The sequence below is a fragment of the Xiphophorus maculatus genome, chromosome 24 (genome assembly GCF_002775205.1).
Source record: "Xiphophorus maculatus strain JP 163 A chromosome 24, X_maculatus-5.0-male, whole genome shotgun sequence".
NCBI lineage: Eukaryota > Metazoa > Chordata > Actinopteri > Cyprinodontiformes > Poeciliidae > Xiphophorus > Xiphophorus maculatus.
Genome location: NC_036466.1, coordinates 13,410,417 through 13,423,898, shown reverse-complemented (window position 1 = coordinate 13,423,898; position 13,482 = coordinate 13,410,417). Strand labels below are relative to the sequence as shown.

General features: G+C 37.9%; 3 protein-coding genes across 5 annotated transcripts in view; all 3 read right to left on the bottom strand.

The window, feature by feature from the left end:
• Positions 1 to 2,024: 2,024 nt before the first annotated feature.
• On the bottom strand, positions 2,025 to 6,322 carry LOC111607694. Its single transcript, XM_023330005.1, has 3 exons — positions 6,317 to 6,322; positions 4,950 to 5,357; positions 2,025 to 4,670 (listed from the first exon to the last, which is right to left on the bottom strand). The coding sequence occupies exons 1-3, from the start codon at positions 6,320 to 6,322 to the stop codon at positions 4,446 to 4,448; spliced, it is 639 nt and encodes a 212-aa protein (XP_023185773.1). The 3' UTR covers positions 2,025 to 4,445.
• Positions 6,323 to 10,102: 3,780 nt separating this feature from the next.
• The window catches only part of LOC102232263 (NACHT, LRR and PYD domains-containing protein 14-like), a 90,850-nt gene continuing 87,470 nt past the window's right edge, over positions 10,103 to 13,482 (bottom strand). The window contains exon 13 of the mRNA XM_023329688.1: positions 10,103 to 10,202. The gene's annotated coding sequence lies outside the window, so the exon portion shown is untranslated. The remainder of the gene's footprint in view (positions 10,203 to 13,482) is intronic.
• LOC102226974 (NLR family CARD domain-containing protein 3-like) overlaps positions 10,144 to 13,482 on the bottom strand; it is a 32,345-nt gene continuing 29,006 nt past the window's right edge. Inside the window, exons 9-11 of one of the 3 annotated variants that reach the window (XM_023329712.1) lie at positions 11,449 to 11,622; positions 10,753 to 10,905; positions 10,144 to 10,233 (exon numbers count right to left, since the gene is read on the bottom strand). In XM_023329712.1, the coding sequence (XP_023185480.1) occupies positions 10,209 to 10,233; positions 10,753 to 10,905; positions 11,449 to 11,622 (352 nt within the window). In that variant the 3' untranslated portion in view covers positions 10,144 to 10,208. Of the gene's footprint in view, positions 10,234 to 10,748; positions 10,906 to 11,448; positions 11,623 to 12,809; positions 12,934 to 13,482 lie in introns of those variants that run through there. The other 2 variants (XM_023329713.1, XM_023329714.1) reach the window with 2 other exon arrangements.

The following is a 13,482-nucleotide window of genomic DNA, read 5'->3' as shown; positions in this document are numbered from 1 at the left end:
TCATACTTGTATGTTATTAGAGATGGAGATTAATTATTAAAATAATTTAGACAAAGTGAAAAACAACTACTTAGAAAGTAACAATTTCTATTACTCTAGATGAAAATGTAGCTGAAAAAAAAACATTTTATTTTGTAAAACTCCCAGAAATATTAACTGAGGGTAATTTTGAGAATCAAAGTCTCAAAAAGATACAAATATTAAGAAAAACATATTTATTAGTGATAAGTTTCAACCAGCTGAGATCAGAGCATCAAGCTGGATAAAACCACCTAAAGGACAATTAATAAAATTAAACAGTCAAAAAAGCTTTTCAAAAAATAATCTGAGCAATATAGTAAACAGATTATTTAAGTTTTATTTTTATTTTATGGAAGAGACTCGCTCTCTACCGCCCTCTTGTGGTCACACACTATAACTACATACTAAAATCCTTTATACTAGTTTAATAATAAATTAATGAGTGATTATTAATTTCCTTTGTCCTTTATACTAGTTTAATAATAAATTAATGAGTGATTATTAATTTCCTTTGTCCTTTATACTAGTTTAATAATAAATTAATGAGTGATTATTAATTTCCTTTGTCCTTTATACTAGTTTAATAATAAATTAATGAGCGATTAATAATTTCCTTTGTCCTTTATACCAGTTTAATAATAAATTAATGAGCGATTATTAATTTCCTTTGTCCTTTATACCAGTTTAATAATAAATTAATGAGTGATTATTAATTTCCTTTGTCCTTTATACTAGTTTAATAATAAATTAATGAGTGATTATTAATTTCCTTTGTCCTTTATACTAGTTTAATAATAAATTAATGAGTGATTATTAATTTCCTTTGTCCTTTATACTAGTTTAATAATAAATTAATGAGCGATTATTAATTTCCTTTGTCCTTTATACCAGTTTAATAATAAATTAATGAGTGATTATTAATTTCCTTTGTCCTTTATACTAGTTTAATAATAAATTAATGAGTGATTATTAATTTCCTTTGTCCTTTATACTAGTTTAATAATAAATTAATGAGCGATTAATAATTTCCTTTGTCCTTTATACCAGTTTAATAATAAATTAATGAGCGATTATTAATTTCCTTTGTCCTTTATACCAGTTTAATAATAAATTAATGAGTGATTATTAATTTCCTTTGTCCTTTATACCAGTTTAATAATAAATTAATGAGTGATTATTAATTTCCTTTGTCCTTTATACCAGTTTAATAATAAATTAATGAGTGATTATTAATTTCCTTTGTCCTTTATACTAGTTTAATAATAAATTAATGAGTGATTATTAATTTCCTTTGTCCTTTATACTAGTTTAATAATAAATTAATGAGCGATTATTAATTTCCTTTGTCCTTTATACCAGTTTAATAATAAATTAATGAGTGATTATTAATTTCCTTTGTCCTTTATACTAGTTTAATAATAAATTAATGAGTGATTATTAATTTCCTTTGTCCTTTATACTAGTTTAATAATAAATTAATGAGCGATTAATAATTTCCTTTGTCCTTTATACCAGTTTAATAATAAATTAATGAGTGATTATTAATTTCCTTTGTCCTTTATACCAGTTTAATAATAAATTAATGAGTGATTATTAATTTCCTTTGTCCTTTATACCAGTTTAATAATAAATTAATGAGTGATTATTAATTTCCTTTGTCCTTTATACCAGTTTAATAATAAATTAATGAGTGATTATTAATTTCCTTTGTCCTTTATACCAGTTTAATAATAAATTAATGAGTGATTATTAATTTCCTTTGTCCTTTATACTAGTTTAATAATAAATTAATGAGTGATTATTAATTTCCTTTGTCCTTTATACTAGTTTAATAATAAATTAATGAGCGATTATTAATTTCCTTTGTCCTTTATACCAGTTTAATAATAAATTAATGAGTGATGATCAGTGAACTGAAGGACAGTCGCTGCTGTTCAGCATCAGAGTTTAAATCTGCAGCTGCTGATAATCAGTTTGTGTGTAAAACAAGCTGCTGCTGGAGCCTGTTAGCATCGTTAGCATCGCTAGCTCCGCTCAGAGTCTCTGCGGGCTGTTTTCATCTCTGTGGAGCTGCTTCTAGTTCACACTGACAGATAAAACATTGATTTCATGTTAAAGTAGAAAGAAGATTTAAGAAATAAAACAGCAGAAACACGAAGAAAGCAACAAGGGCTTCATTAGCCGATCAGGAGCGGGAAACTAGCTAACTGCTAACTTAGCCTTCTGCCCCCTAGTGGACTCGGTGTGTAACTACAACAACTAGAGTAAAGCTAGAGAGCTGATATGTGAAAAGCACTTCCTGTGGATTCTTTCAAAGTAAAACACAAGGAACTAAATTCTCCTCAGTACATTTTAGCTCGTTAGTTTATTATATTATCAGAAAGCATAAGGCTGTAATTTTATTAGGATGTTTTATAAATTATATAATTGGGCTCTGAAGCACAATTATCGTAATTATACTGTTTTCTAGAAAAAAAAATATTTCATTAATATTCTTCTCACTAAACCGGAAACGCAGAGAATGTATGTAAATAAAACATCTATATATTAAATCAACTGTCAGTCCATTAGACAGACCATAATATTATTAATATTTATAATAAGAAAGATATAAACGTGATCAACTTAACAGAAATCAGAAACCAGCTGCAGCTCTACAAACTCACCTCTATATTCAGAGCGGGGAATTTCCGCCCTCTGGTGGCCATAGTGGGAACTACAGTCCTGATAATGCTGCATTGTTTACATTTAATATCCACTTAATGTGGAGTTTAGAGAAAAACTAACAGTCTTCCTGAGTCATATTGACAGTTTACTGACTCACATATTATCCTGACATTTTTTAATTCACTGTTTGGAGTTATATATATAATAAAAACAGTTTTAAATCATAAAATAAAGCTGCTGTGTTAAACTCTTAAAGATCGTTTTTCTGGTTAGACTGAATAAAATCCTGCAGTGACTCTTATTGAACGACAGTAATGGAAGCTGACTTGATCTAACTTTATAACATTTTAAATTAAAACAAAGATAAAAATCCGGTTGAACAATTTCCATTGATGCTGTAAATAATGAATAAATCCAGAAAGACGGCAGGGTGACCGATGGAGAAAGTCCTGATATGTGATGAAAATCGACTGTTTCATCTCATGTAGATCTGAACATATAAACTTATATCCAAGCATCATCATAGGTGGAGTCGTTGGTCCCGTCCGTATTAGCGCTGAATTTTCCTGCTGCCCTGAACACATCTTCAGTAAAACCAGCCTCACTGAGGCCAATAGACCAGCGCTACGTTGCAGGAAAACTCTGAAGCTTCTTGGCTGGTTTTGGCCTCTAAACTGAGACGCTCTCATATGAAGTGAAATGTTGCACATTATAGGTGCTGGAGATGACCTTTAACCCCTCGCTGTCCCAGGTTTTAGGTAGTGTGGAGGTGAAGAGCCAGACTCCTGATCTGCTGTGAGTGACGTGACGCTCGGTGGAAGTCCTGCATCCTGTTCCATCTTCATGTTGGAGACGTGAGGCTTTGCTTCTCCTGTCTGGGATTTGATGGGAAACGAGTCACAAGATTCAGATGATTTCACAGTCGTCACTTTGACGATGCAAACTCTGGTTCCTCTCAGTGTTTGGTCTGTCAGAACGCTGCTCAGGTTCCTCCTCAAGGTTTTCCTGCTTTTCTTTAAAGTTGTACGACTTTAAATCCACACAAATAAACCATAGAAAGTCGGTTATTATCTCATCTTCTAATGCAAATTTTCATCCGTCAACAAAAGCTGGAAAACAAAACTGTTCTCCTGGAACAACAGCTGTTCAAACTGATCCATCACATCTGTGAGCAACATGGAGTTTATCTCTGTTTCATTTCAACTTTGACCTTTTATTCCTTCCTGTTGCATCAGAAACTTCCCGTCCTTAAAGTGAATCAGACGGTTTGAGTGAAACCAGGTTTCAGGTGGACTGAAGTCGTCTTCACTGTGAACTTCATCAACTTTCTGCTTCACAACAAAACCTTTCAAAGCCAAACACACATCCAAGCAGCTGAGTCACAAATGATCCAAGTTCAAATCTTGTGTTTCTTTTCTCTGGAGGATCTGCTCAGGACGTCTGGATCTGTTCTGAAGTGGATTTAATGCTACAGATCCGGAGGAAGTTTTAGTGTTTGGCTCTGAATCTATAGAGCTGCTATCATGTCTCATTTTAGCTCAAGTTTTTTCACCACAACAGAATAAAATCACATTTTGCCCCATTAACATGCTCTTTAAAGCTTTTTAAATGAAACTAGTACTTCATATTTCTGCTGAATTCAACTCTTCTAACTTGAACTCAGAGTATTTTTCTCTCTTCTGTTCCTGCAGATCATCAAACAGATCAGATGAAAAATAAAACTGAAAATCTTCAACATCCTGATCGACGTCTGGAAACTATTTGAAATAGAAACGTAAAATGTTCTGAGGTCGGTGACCGCCTCGTCGTCGGCCTGTTGCTACACCTGCACGTGAAACCAGCAGAAACGCTGTCGCCATGGAAACGCTACGGGGACAGCTCTGGTCCAAACATGGAGGAGGCAGCATCATGCTGAGGGGAAGCTGGTCCCAGTTGATGTGAGTCATTTTGATGCTTTTCAAGGTCATAGTGAAAGTAAAAAGCTTCAACATATAAAACATTATTTTATTAAGATAAATATAGCCTTCTCAAAAATAAAAACACTTTTTACTCTGAAGAATTTTAAAGAACTCATAAAATTATAATTAGTTTTATTATAATGAAACTATTTTGGATAAAAACCAAATTAAAAACTAAAACTTTTCATAATAATGACAAAAAAGAATCTGAATTTGTAATAAAAACTTTTTCTATCAAAATAAAAGCCAATAAAAAGAGAAAAGTGTTTAAAGCCATAAAGTAGAAAGATAAATAAAGCGTACTTCTTGAGGAGGAGTCGGTCCAGCGCTCCGTCTGAGGTCGTCTCCATGGCGACCTTCAGCGTCTCCTTGACCTCTTTGAGCCGAGGGTCTCCGGTCCGACGCCCCGTGGATTTCAGAGCCTGAAGGCAGAGACGGCGAGGCGGACGGCGTCTCCGTGTCCGTCCTCTGGAGACTCACGCTGGGACGTCCTCCTGTCCCTCTGCCATGGTGGAGAACAGCAGATCCTCCAGGACGGCAGGACGCCGCCTTCCTTCTCCTGCAGGAAACACAGAGAGGCGGCGGCATGATGCTGCCACCGCCGGGCCCCCGAGGGCCGCCGGTGTCTGGGTGCTGCAGCAGCGGCCGGAACGAGCTGCGGCGATGAAGGCCTGGAGGAGTCTTCGTCACTCTGGGAGGTTTCCATGACAACTGTCAGCAAATCTCAGTCTGTTTTCTGCTAATGTCAAAAAAACACAATTTCACTGTTGCAGTGTTTCCATGAAATAAGAAATGAAATTAAAACCACATGTGAATAATTTATCTCCAGAGAAAAGTCATTAATATTCATGGCAGACACGGATGGAAAGTTCAAACTCATAACTCAGCCATGGTGGCGCTAGCGCTCATCATCTATCAGCCAATCAGAGGAGACGTCAGCGTCTCGTTCAGGCCTTGGAGCGATAAGCCCCGCCTACTGTGGAGCGGCTACCTGTGCTGCGTTTTGGGAAATTGTATTTTGACAGAAGAGCGGTGGATTCAACATGTTGGAACGACTCTCAGCTTTTTCTCACCTGATGCTGTGAAGCTCTGGAGGAGCCAGAAAAAACTAAAACAAACCATCATCCTCCAAACACTTCCTGCCGTCTTCCTGGTTTCCGCCCAGCAGTAACATCCGGCTGTTGATCACGTGACTCGTGGTGTGAAAAAGTGTTTCGATTGGCTGAAAAACCTCCTCATCCTACCGCTAAAACTTTCATCCAAACCCCTCAGTGGGTTTATTCCGTTACATTTCTCAGTTTTTATAGTTGATGGAAACGGAGCGACACAAACGATGAGGCCGGGAATCGAACCAGCAACCCACCGACTGCAGGATGAACTCCTGCTGCTCCTGTTCTGATTTCCTTCACATTTGAGTTTCATCCACCAGAACATGATTTAATCCTGTTCCTGTTATTCCATGTAACATTCTGGAATAAAACCAGGGATTTAATCCACACAATGTTCAGATTTTTCTCCTTCCATGTTTCCAGCTGGTGGCCTCAGAGAACAGAAGATGTTTTAAAAGCAAAACCTTAAACCAGAATGAAAAACTAAAGCAGCATCAAGCTGCATTGTAGCTGAAAAACCCATTGAGCTTCAGTGAAGCGGCTGAGATGAATCGTTCTCACCTCCATGTCCAACTGGAAACTCCTGACAGCAAAAACTGCAGAAAGTTTTAATCCCGTCGCCACTGACAGGCTGAACCAGATTCTTTGCTTCTCATTCCTGCTGCAGCTGCAGAGTCTCTTGTTCTTTCTAGTTTCCTCCATATGACTCTAGGAGAGAAATGTTTCTAATTAGATGTGACCTCTGACCTGAAGAATCCTCTGCAGACGAAGCTCATCTGCACTTTTTTCTTCTTCTTCTATTTTTATGGAAGTTGGTAAAAAACTTAAAGTGTCGCCGACACGATAAAACCACTGACATGATTTACAAAGATGAACTATTGACCTTTCATTGTGTGGACACAAAAACCTCCATCATGTGACCTGAAGGCCTCTGATTGGTGGCCTCTAGTGATGTCATCAGAGGCTGCTTGTTGCTCTGCAGGAGACAAAGTGTCTAAAGAGATTCTCCAGAAAGATCCGGCTGCTGCTGCAAAGAATCAGATCAACTGGGAATAAAGTTGGAATTTCAGTTTTCAGCTTTTCTTCAGCAGCTGAACCAGAATCTGCAGTTTCATCCTGGAAACCAGTTTTTCCTGGTTCTGCTCAATTCTTCCTCTAAAACCAGATGTGAGTCTCTGAGGTCAGAGGTTTCTGACATCAGGAGGAAGAGCAGCAGAACCAGTAAAGATACTGGAACCAGTTCAGCTCAGCAACTGGAAACTGCAGCTTCAAGAGAGTTTGTAGAAATCTGCTGTCAGAGTTTGTTGGTTCTGATCAGCAGGAAACCAGAACCCGACCAGAACCACAGCTCCATGAAGCCAGCAGCTTGGTTCTGAAGGAGAACCGGGCCGAGTTCTGGTTCTGGTTCCTCCACAGAGAGAAAACAAGAAGTGAAAACTCACCTGATCCAGACTCTGCTCTGCTGCTGCATGGAGTCGGAACCGGTTCTGATCCAAACCTGACTAGAGCTGAGGCTCCGCCCCCTGACTCTCCCGAGGCTCCGCCCCCTTCCAGGTGACATTAAACTCCTTTCCTTCCATGTTTCCTCTCTTTGTTTCCATGGTGATCTGAGCTGTGAAACTCTGAGGTCAGATTTGAACTTTTTCAGGTTTTTCTCAGTTTTCTGCTCATTTCCAGCCAACATTTTATTGCAGGAAATCATTTCAGGAAGGAACCAGAAGATTCAGGAGTCTGGGAGATGAGACTGTAACCGACCTGAACACTGAGGCCCCAGAGCGCCCCCTGCAGGATCTGCTGCACCATTAACCAGACAGAAATGGCAGTTTTATACAAGTTATTATTCTAATTCAATAGTTGATTTAATTAATCGAGTTTTGATTATAGAAATGGTTCTCATCTGTTTTTTAAAAACATCTTCAGTCTGAATCCTGCAAAAATAAACTGCTGGCTAAATTAGTAGCTTAAAGCTGAAATCAACTTGAGATGTTTCTGCTTTTACTAATTTAAGCTTTTAAACTAAATGTGAAAACTTAAAATAATAATTTAAAAAGCAAAATGGCATGGAGGATTAAAATTAATGTTCTGTTATTATATGTGTACACAGTCAGCTGCCTAGAAAAAACCAAAGATCTTTAAAAAACTTTATTTGGTTATTAAACTTAGACTTAGACTTGTACTTTATTGATCCCTCAGGAAATTGAAGTTACCAGCAGCTCCCAGGCAAAAAACTACGGTGGCCGACAGGTGCAAATGCGCAGCAAAAGAGAAACATGCAAACAAAAAAAAAAACACGCGCACAAATTAAATGCGGCAAGCAAAAAGAGAGACGCAAACACCCCCGAATGAAATGCAGCAAACAAAAAGAGAGACGCAAACACCCCCGAATGAAATGCAGCAAACAAAAAGAGAGACGCAAACACCCCCGAATGAAATGCAGCAAACAAAAAGAGAGACGCAAACACCCCCGAATGAAATGCAGCAAACAAAAAGTGTTGAAAACGGAAGTGCTCCAGACCACTAGGGGGAGTCAAAGAAAATAGTATTCATTTCTATGGGACCAGATGCAAGATTCAGAGAAAGAAATTTGAAAGAAAGTAAAGGTATCTCTCTGAATCTTGCATCTGGAAAGTGTGATTATTGTGAGAAGTCTGAAACAATAGAGCATGTTATTTTAGAGTGTTGTAAGTATGAAGAAGAGAGAAGATGCATGCTGAGAGAGTGTGTAGGTATTAAAGAAAGGTTTAATTTAATAGAATTTTTGAGGAGAGATTTCGGGAGTAGACATATTCAAATAATTATTCGGTATCTTAAAAAAACAAAGCTATTTCATAGGATATGAGTAGAGCAAGTTGGGTGTGAGTGTGTAAAGAATATCAAAGAGGGGTATATAAAGCTATAAGCAAGTTGGATAATATAAGCAGGTGTGTATGTGTGGGGGTATGTTTAATCAGGAGTTAATGGAGGGAAAAGGTAGAAAGTGAAAGTTTATAGACCATCTCGAACCACACTCCATACTGGTAAGTGGCGGTAATGCTACTGTAAGTTTGTTGCCAACCGCCAATAAATACCAAGAAGAAGAAGAAGAAGAAGAATCTTGCATCTGGTCCCATAGAAATGAATACTATTTTCTTTGACTCCCCCTAGTGGTCTGGAGCACTTCCGTTTTCAACACTTTTTGTTTGCTGCATTTCATTCGGGGGTGTTTGCGTCTCTCTTTTTGTTTGCTGCATTTCATTCGGGGGTGTTTGCGTCTCTCTTTTTGTTTGCTGCATTTCATTCGGGGGTGTTTGCGTCTCTCTTTTTGTTTGCTGCATTTCATTCGGGGGTGTTTGCGTCTCTCTTTTTGTTTGCTGCATTTCATTCGGGGGTGTTTGCGTCTCTCTTTTTGTTTGCTGCATTTCATTCGGGGGTGTTTGCGTCTCTCTTTTTGCTTGCCGCATTTAATTTGTGCGCGTGTTTTTTTTTTTGTTTGCATGTTTCTCTTTTGCTGCGCATTTGCACCTGTCGGCCACCGTAAAAAACAGAGATAACACACAGTAAGCAAAAGTGCAAAAGAATACAAAATACAAATTAAATACTAAGGTACACACCAAATGTGAGAACCCAAAACCTTAAATTATGCAAACATCCAGCAACCCACATTACATTAGAAGAAATGTGAAAATAATCATGAACCAATCAGCACATTATCCCAGTGATTCTCTGAGGTTTGAATAAATCAGTAAAATCCCAGTAAAGAGCCTGATGTGACACATCGAGTCCTAAAGTTCTCTAGAAAACTCAAAACATGAAATATGGAGTTAAAAAAGTAAAAACCAAAACAAACTGAGAATCAATGATGATGCAAAACTTCAAGATTTAGTTTTTAGAATCAACATAAAAATATATAAAATCTTTTTTTCCAGGTTCCAGATGTTCCTGAAAACTGATCTAAGATCAGAGTTTCTGTGGGACATCCAGTTCTAAACTGGTTCAACTGGTTTCTGTGATGGAAGCTGAAGTTTCTCTGCAGTTTCCAGTAAAGCATCTTTTTCTCTGTGGAGCTTTGAGGAACATTTTCATGTCAGCAGAAGGAAGAAGCAGCAGAGAAAAGAGGTTTGAAGTGTCTTTCATGGCTTCAAAGCTGAACTGAAAATGATTCCCATGTTTCCATTCTCAGACCATTTCTGGTTCCAGGATGAAAATGAATCAGAGAGAAAAAAGATCAACTTTCCAGTTGAATCCAGTTCAGATCAAAACTCCATGAAGCCTCTAAATGGAGCCCAGTTTGAATTGGATCTTTATTGATCCAAAGAGACAAACAATATCAGACACTAAATGACAACATGAGAAAATAAACAGGAGGGAAATCTTGGAGGTCAGAGGTCATCATCATGATCCAGTCAGAGTCTCTTTAGACTCAAACTGCTGCAGCTTCAACCTTTGAGGATCAGCAGGACACAGAGACCATTTTCTACTTTAACCTAAATGTCTTCCACCTGCAGAGAGAAGAAGGAAGGAGAGAGCAGATCAGTGAGTGTTTCCAGCCTCTCTCCAGCAGCAGTCAGTGACGCAGCACATCCACTAGATGGTTTCCAGGCTGCAGTCAGACTGATCTCAGAGCTGTGACCAAGATGAACCTGATCAGTTGTTTCCTGTTGAACTGAGAGAACAAACAGATCTGAGATCAGATCTGCTGCTGCCACAGTTTGATGGATGAGGACCACTGTCTCTAGACATGTTGGACGGCTGGACGCTGGAGTCCAGCTGGACTTCCTGGAGACATGGACACAGCAACAACACTCATCTTCACACCAACACAAACACAGGAACACAGCAAGCTCCTGCTCCTCTGATTGGCTGATTGCTGTCTCTGTGTCCAATCAGGAAGCCTGAACCATTCTCCTCCCACTGAGAAGCTGCAGCTTTACTGGGAACACTGGATCTTTGCTTTGATGCTAACTGGGTTTAGTTCAATATGCTGACAGCAGCTGGACTCACTACAAACATTTACTTACTTTAAAGTCTTTACAAGATCCTTCAGCTGCTGAACATCTGAATCCTTCAGGTAGTTGAATCCCAGGTCCAGATATGTCAGACGGGTCGGGTTGGACTTCAGAGTTGAGGCCAAATAATCACAGCTGGTCTCTGACAACCTGCAGCCCTCCAATCTGAATAAAGAATAAAAGATGTGAGCTGAAGCCAACAGGATGCAGGTTAACCAGTCCAACAGAACCAGTTAAAGATTCTCATCAATATTAATGCCAACAAGCTGCTGCTTCAATAAAGACCTGCTGACTTCAGAACCAGAACCAGAACCAGAACCAGAACCTGGTACTGGGTCATGTTGTGTTGGAGGATTTTAGTCAGTAAAATCATTCCAGGTTCTGATCAAAGTGTTGAAGCATCAATCATTGATTATTGATTTGTTCCTGTCAGATTCCAGGAATTCACTTTTCTAGACTGGCTTGAATGACCTTTGACCTGCTTCACATGAGGGGGATTTCTACACACTGGGGGTCCGAATGCTGTCCTGTTCTGACCTCAGATCAGCAGGTCCAACTCAGTTACACAGAGGGACTAAATTAAACTCTGGATCCAAGTCCAGGAACAAACTCAGAAAATATTTATTAGAACAGAAGAAATTAATTTGATTTATGATCAATTATATATAATTATTCACAGAAATATCAATAATTATAGAATTAAAATACTTCAATCTCTCCAGTCTGCAGCCTTCAGTCTGTAGAAAACCACAGAGCTCCTTCAGTCCAGAATCTCCCAGGTTGGTTCTGCTCAGGTCCAGTTCTCTCAGATGGGTCGGGTTGGACTTCAGAGCTGAGAACAGAGAAGTCCAGCTGGTCTCTGACAAACTGCAGTCCATCAACCTGAATAAAGAATAAAAGATGTGAGCTGAAGCCAACAGGATGCAGGTTAAAACTGAAACATGAACAAATAAATAATAAAAATGTAGAAAATTAATTTCCCTGAATGTAAAAGAAACATGATGAACTGATTCTAACATCTGATCCAGTCAAACTGGTTTAAAGAGTCCAAACCAGCAGAACCAGAACATTTGATCCAAAAAGAAACTCAAAGTTTTTCTAAAAGTTTCTCAGGATCTTAAACTCAGTCGATGTTTTTCTCTCTCCATGTTTCCTTCCAGGCTCTGTATTAGCCGACTGCTCTGTACCATCATTTATCTACTGAGATATTTTATGTCTCCAGTTTTTGGTCATTAATCTATTAATTATGTTTTCTTGCTGGTTGTATTTTAACTGCAGCTCATTGCTAAGTATAACAGATGTAAACGGGTTTATTTCAATCCGTCTAATTCAGCGTTTTACAATATCCATTACAGCTCACATTCTGAAAGTTGATCATTTTCTCATTTTGTGCTGATTCAGTTACTGAACTATCAACTAGAAAATATTTAGCCTTTTCTCTGTCAGATTGATGAGGGTCATTTAGTTCAAGTTCTGAATCCTTCATCAGAGACGGCTGCAGAAATGGGAACATTATCATAAAGGATAAACCAGATTGTGAAGATGAATCATTTTAAATCTATTTTCCAGGTAAACCACATGAGAATGATTTCAGTGAACTGCTGAAGCTTGTTGCATACAAAGCATTACAAAGGTAAGATCTCACTTCCTGTCCTACAAAATAAGAGCTGAATCAAGATGTTTGAACAAAATGACTTTAACACCATAACCTTCACAAAGTCAGTATTTACTGCAGGACAGTAAATTAATCATCTTTCTATTATTTATGTCTCCTTAATGTCCAGGAACTCTGCCAGAAGACTGTGGTCATCCTGATAGAGTCTGACTGTCAGAACAAACTCAGATTTTCCTCTGGAAGCTGCTCTCAGTGGTTTGGAGGACGACTGATTTGGTATTTGCTCCATTAGTGGAATTGACACTAAAATGGAAACTCATCACTTTTTTGTTTTGCTTTAAAGTCCAGGAACAAACTCAGAAAATATTTATTAGAACAGAAGAAATTAATTTGATTTATGATCAATTATATCTAATTATTCACAGAAATATCAATAATTATAGAATTAAAATACCTCAATGTCTCCAGTCTGCAGCCTTCAGTCTGTAGAAAACCACAGAGCTCCTTCACTCCAGAATCTTCCAGGTTGGTTGTGAACAGGTTCAGTGCTGTCAGATGGGTCGGGTTGGACTTCAGAGCTGAGAACAGAGAAGTCCAGCTGGTCTCTGACAAACTGCAGTAATCCAAACTGAATAAAGAATAAAAGCTGTGAGCTGAAGCCAACAGGATGCAGGTTAAAACTGAAATATGAACAAATAAATAATAAAAATATAGAAAATTAATTTCCCTGAATGTAAAATAAACATGATGAACTGATTCTAACATCTGATCCAGTCAAACTGGTTTAAAGAGTCCAAACCAGCAGAACCAGAACATTTGATCAATAAATAAACTCAAAGTTTTTCTAAAAGTTTCTCAGGATCTTAAACTCAGTTGTCTGGATTTTTCAGACGAAGCTGAAGTTGGTTTCTGATTGCAGCTTCTGATCCAGGAAATGGATAAAGGGCGATTCCACCTAATTTAATCTACTATCAGCATCTTTAATCTACTAGAGTTAAAACACTACAACACCTCGACTCTTTAAACCTGGACTGGATGATTATCAACTAATAGCAGAAGATTTAAAACTAAGTGTGAAATATGTGGATCTTCAATAAAGGGAGATTTCATTCACTCTCTTTTTGCAC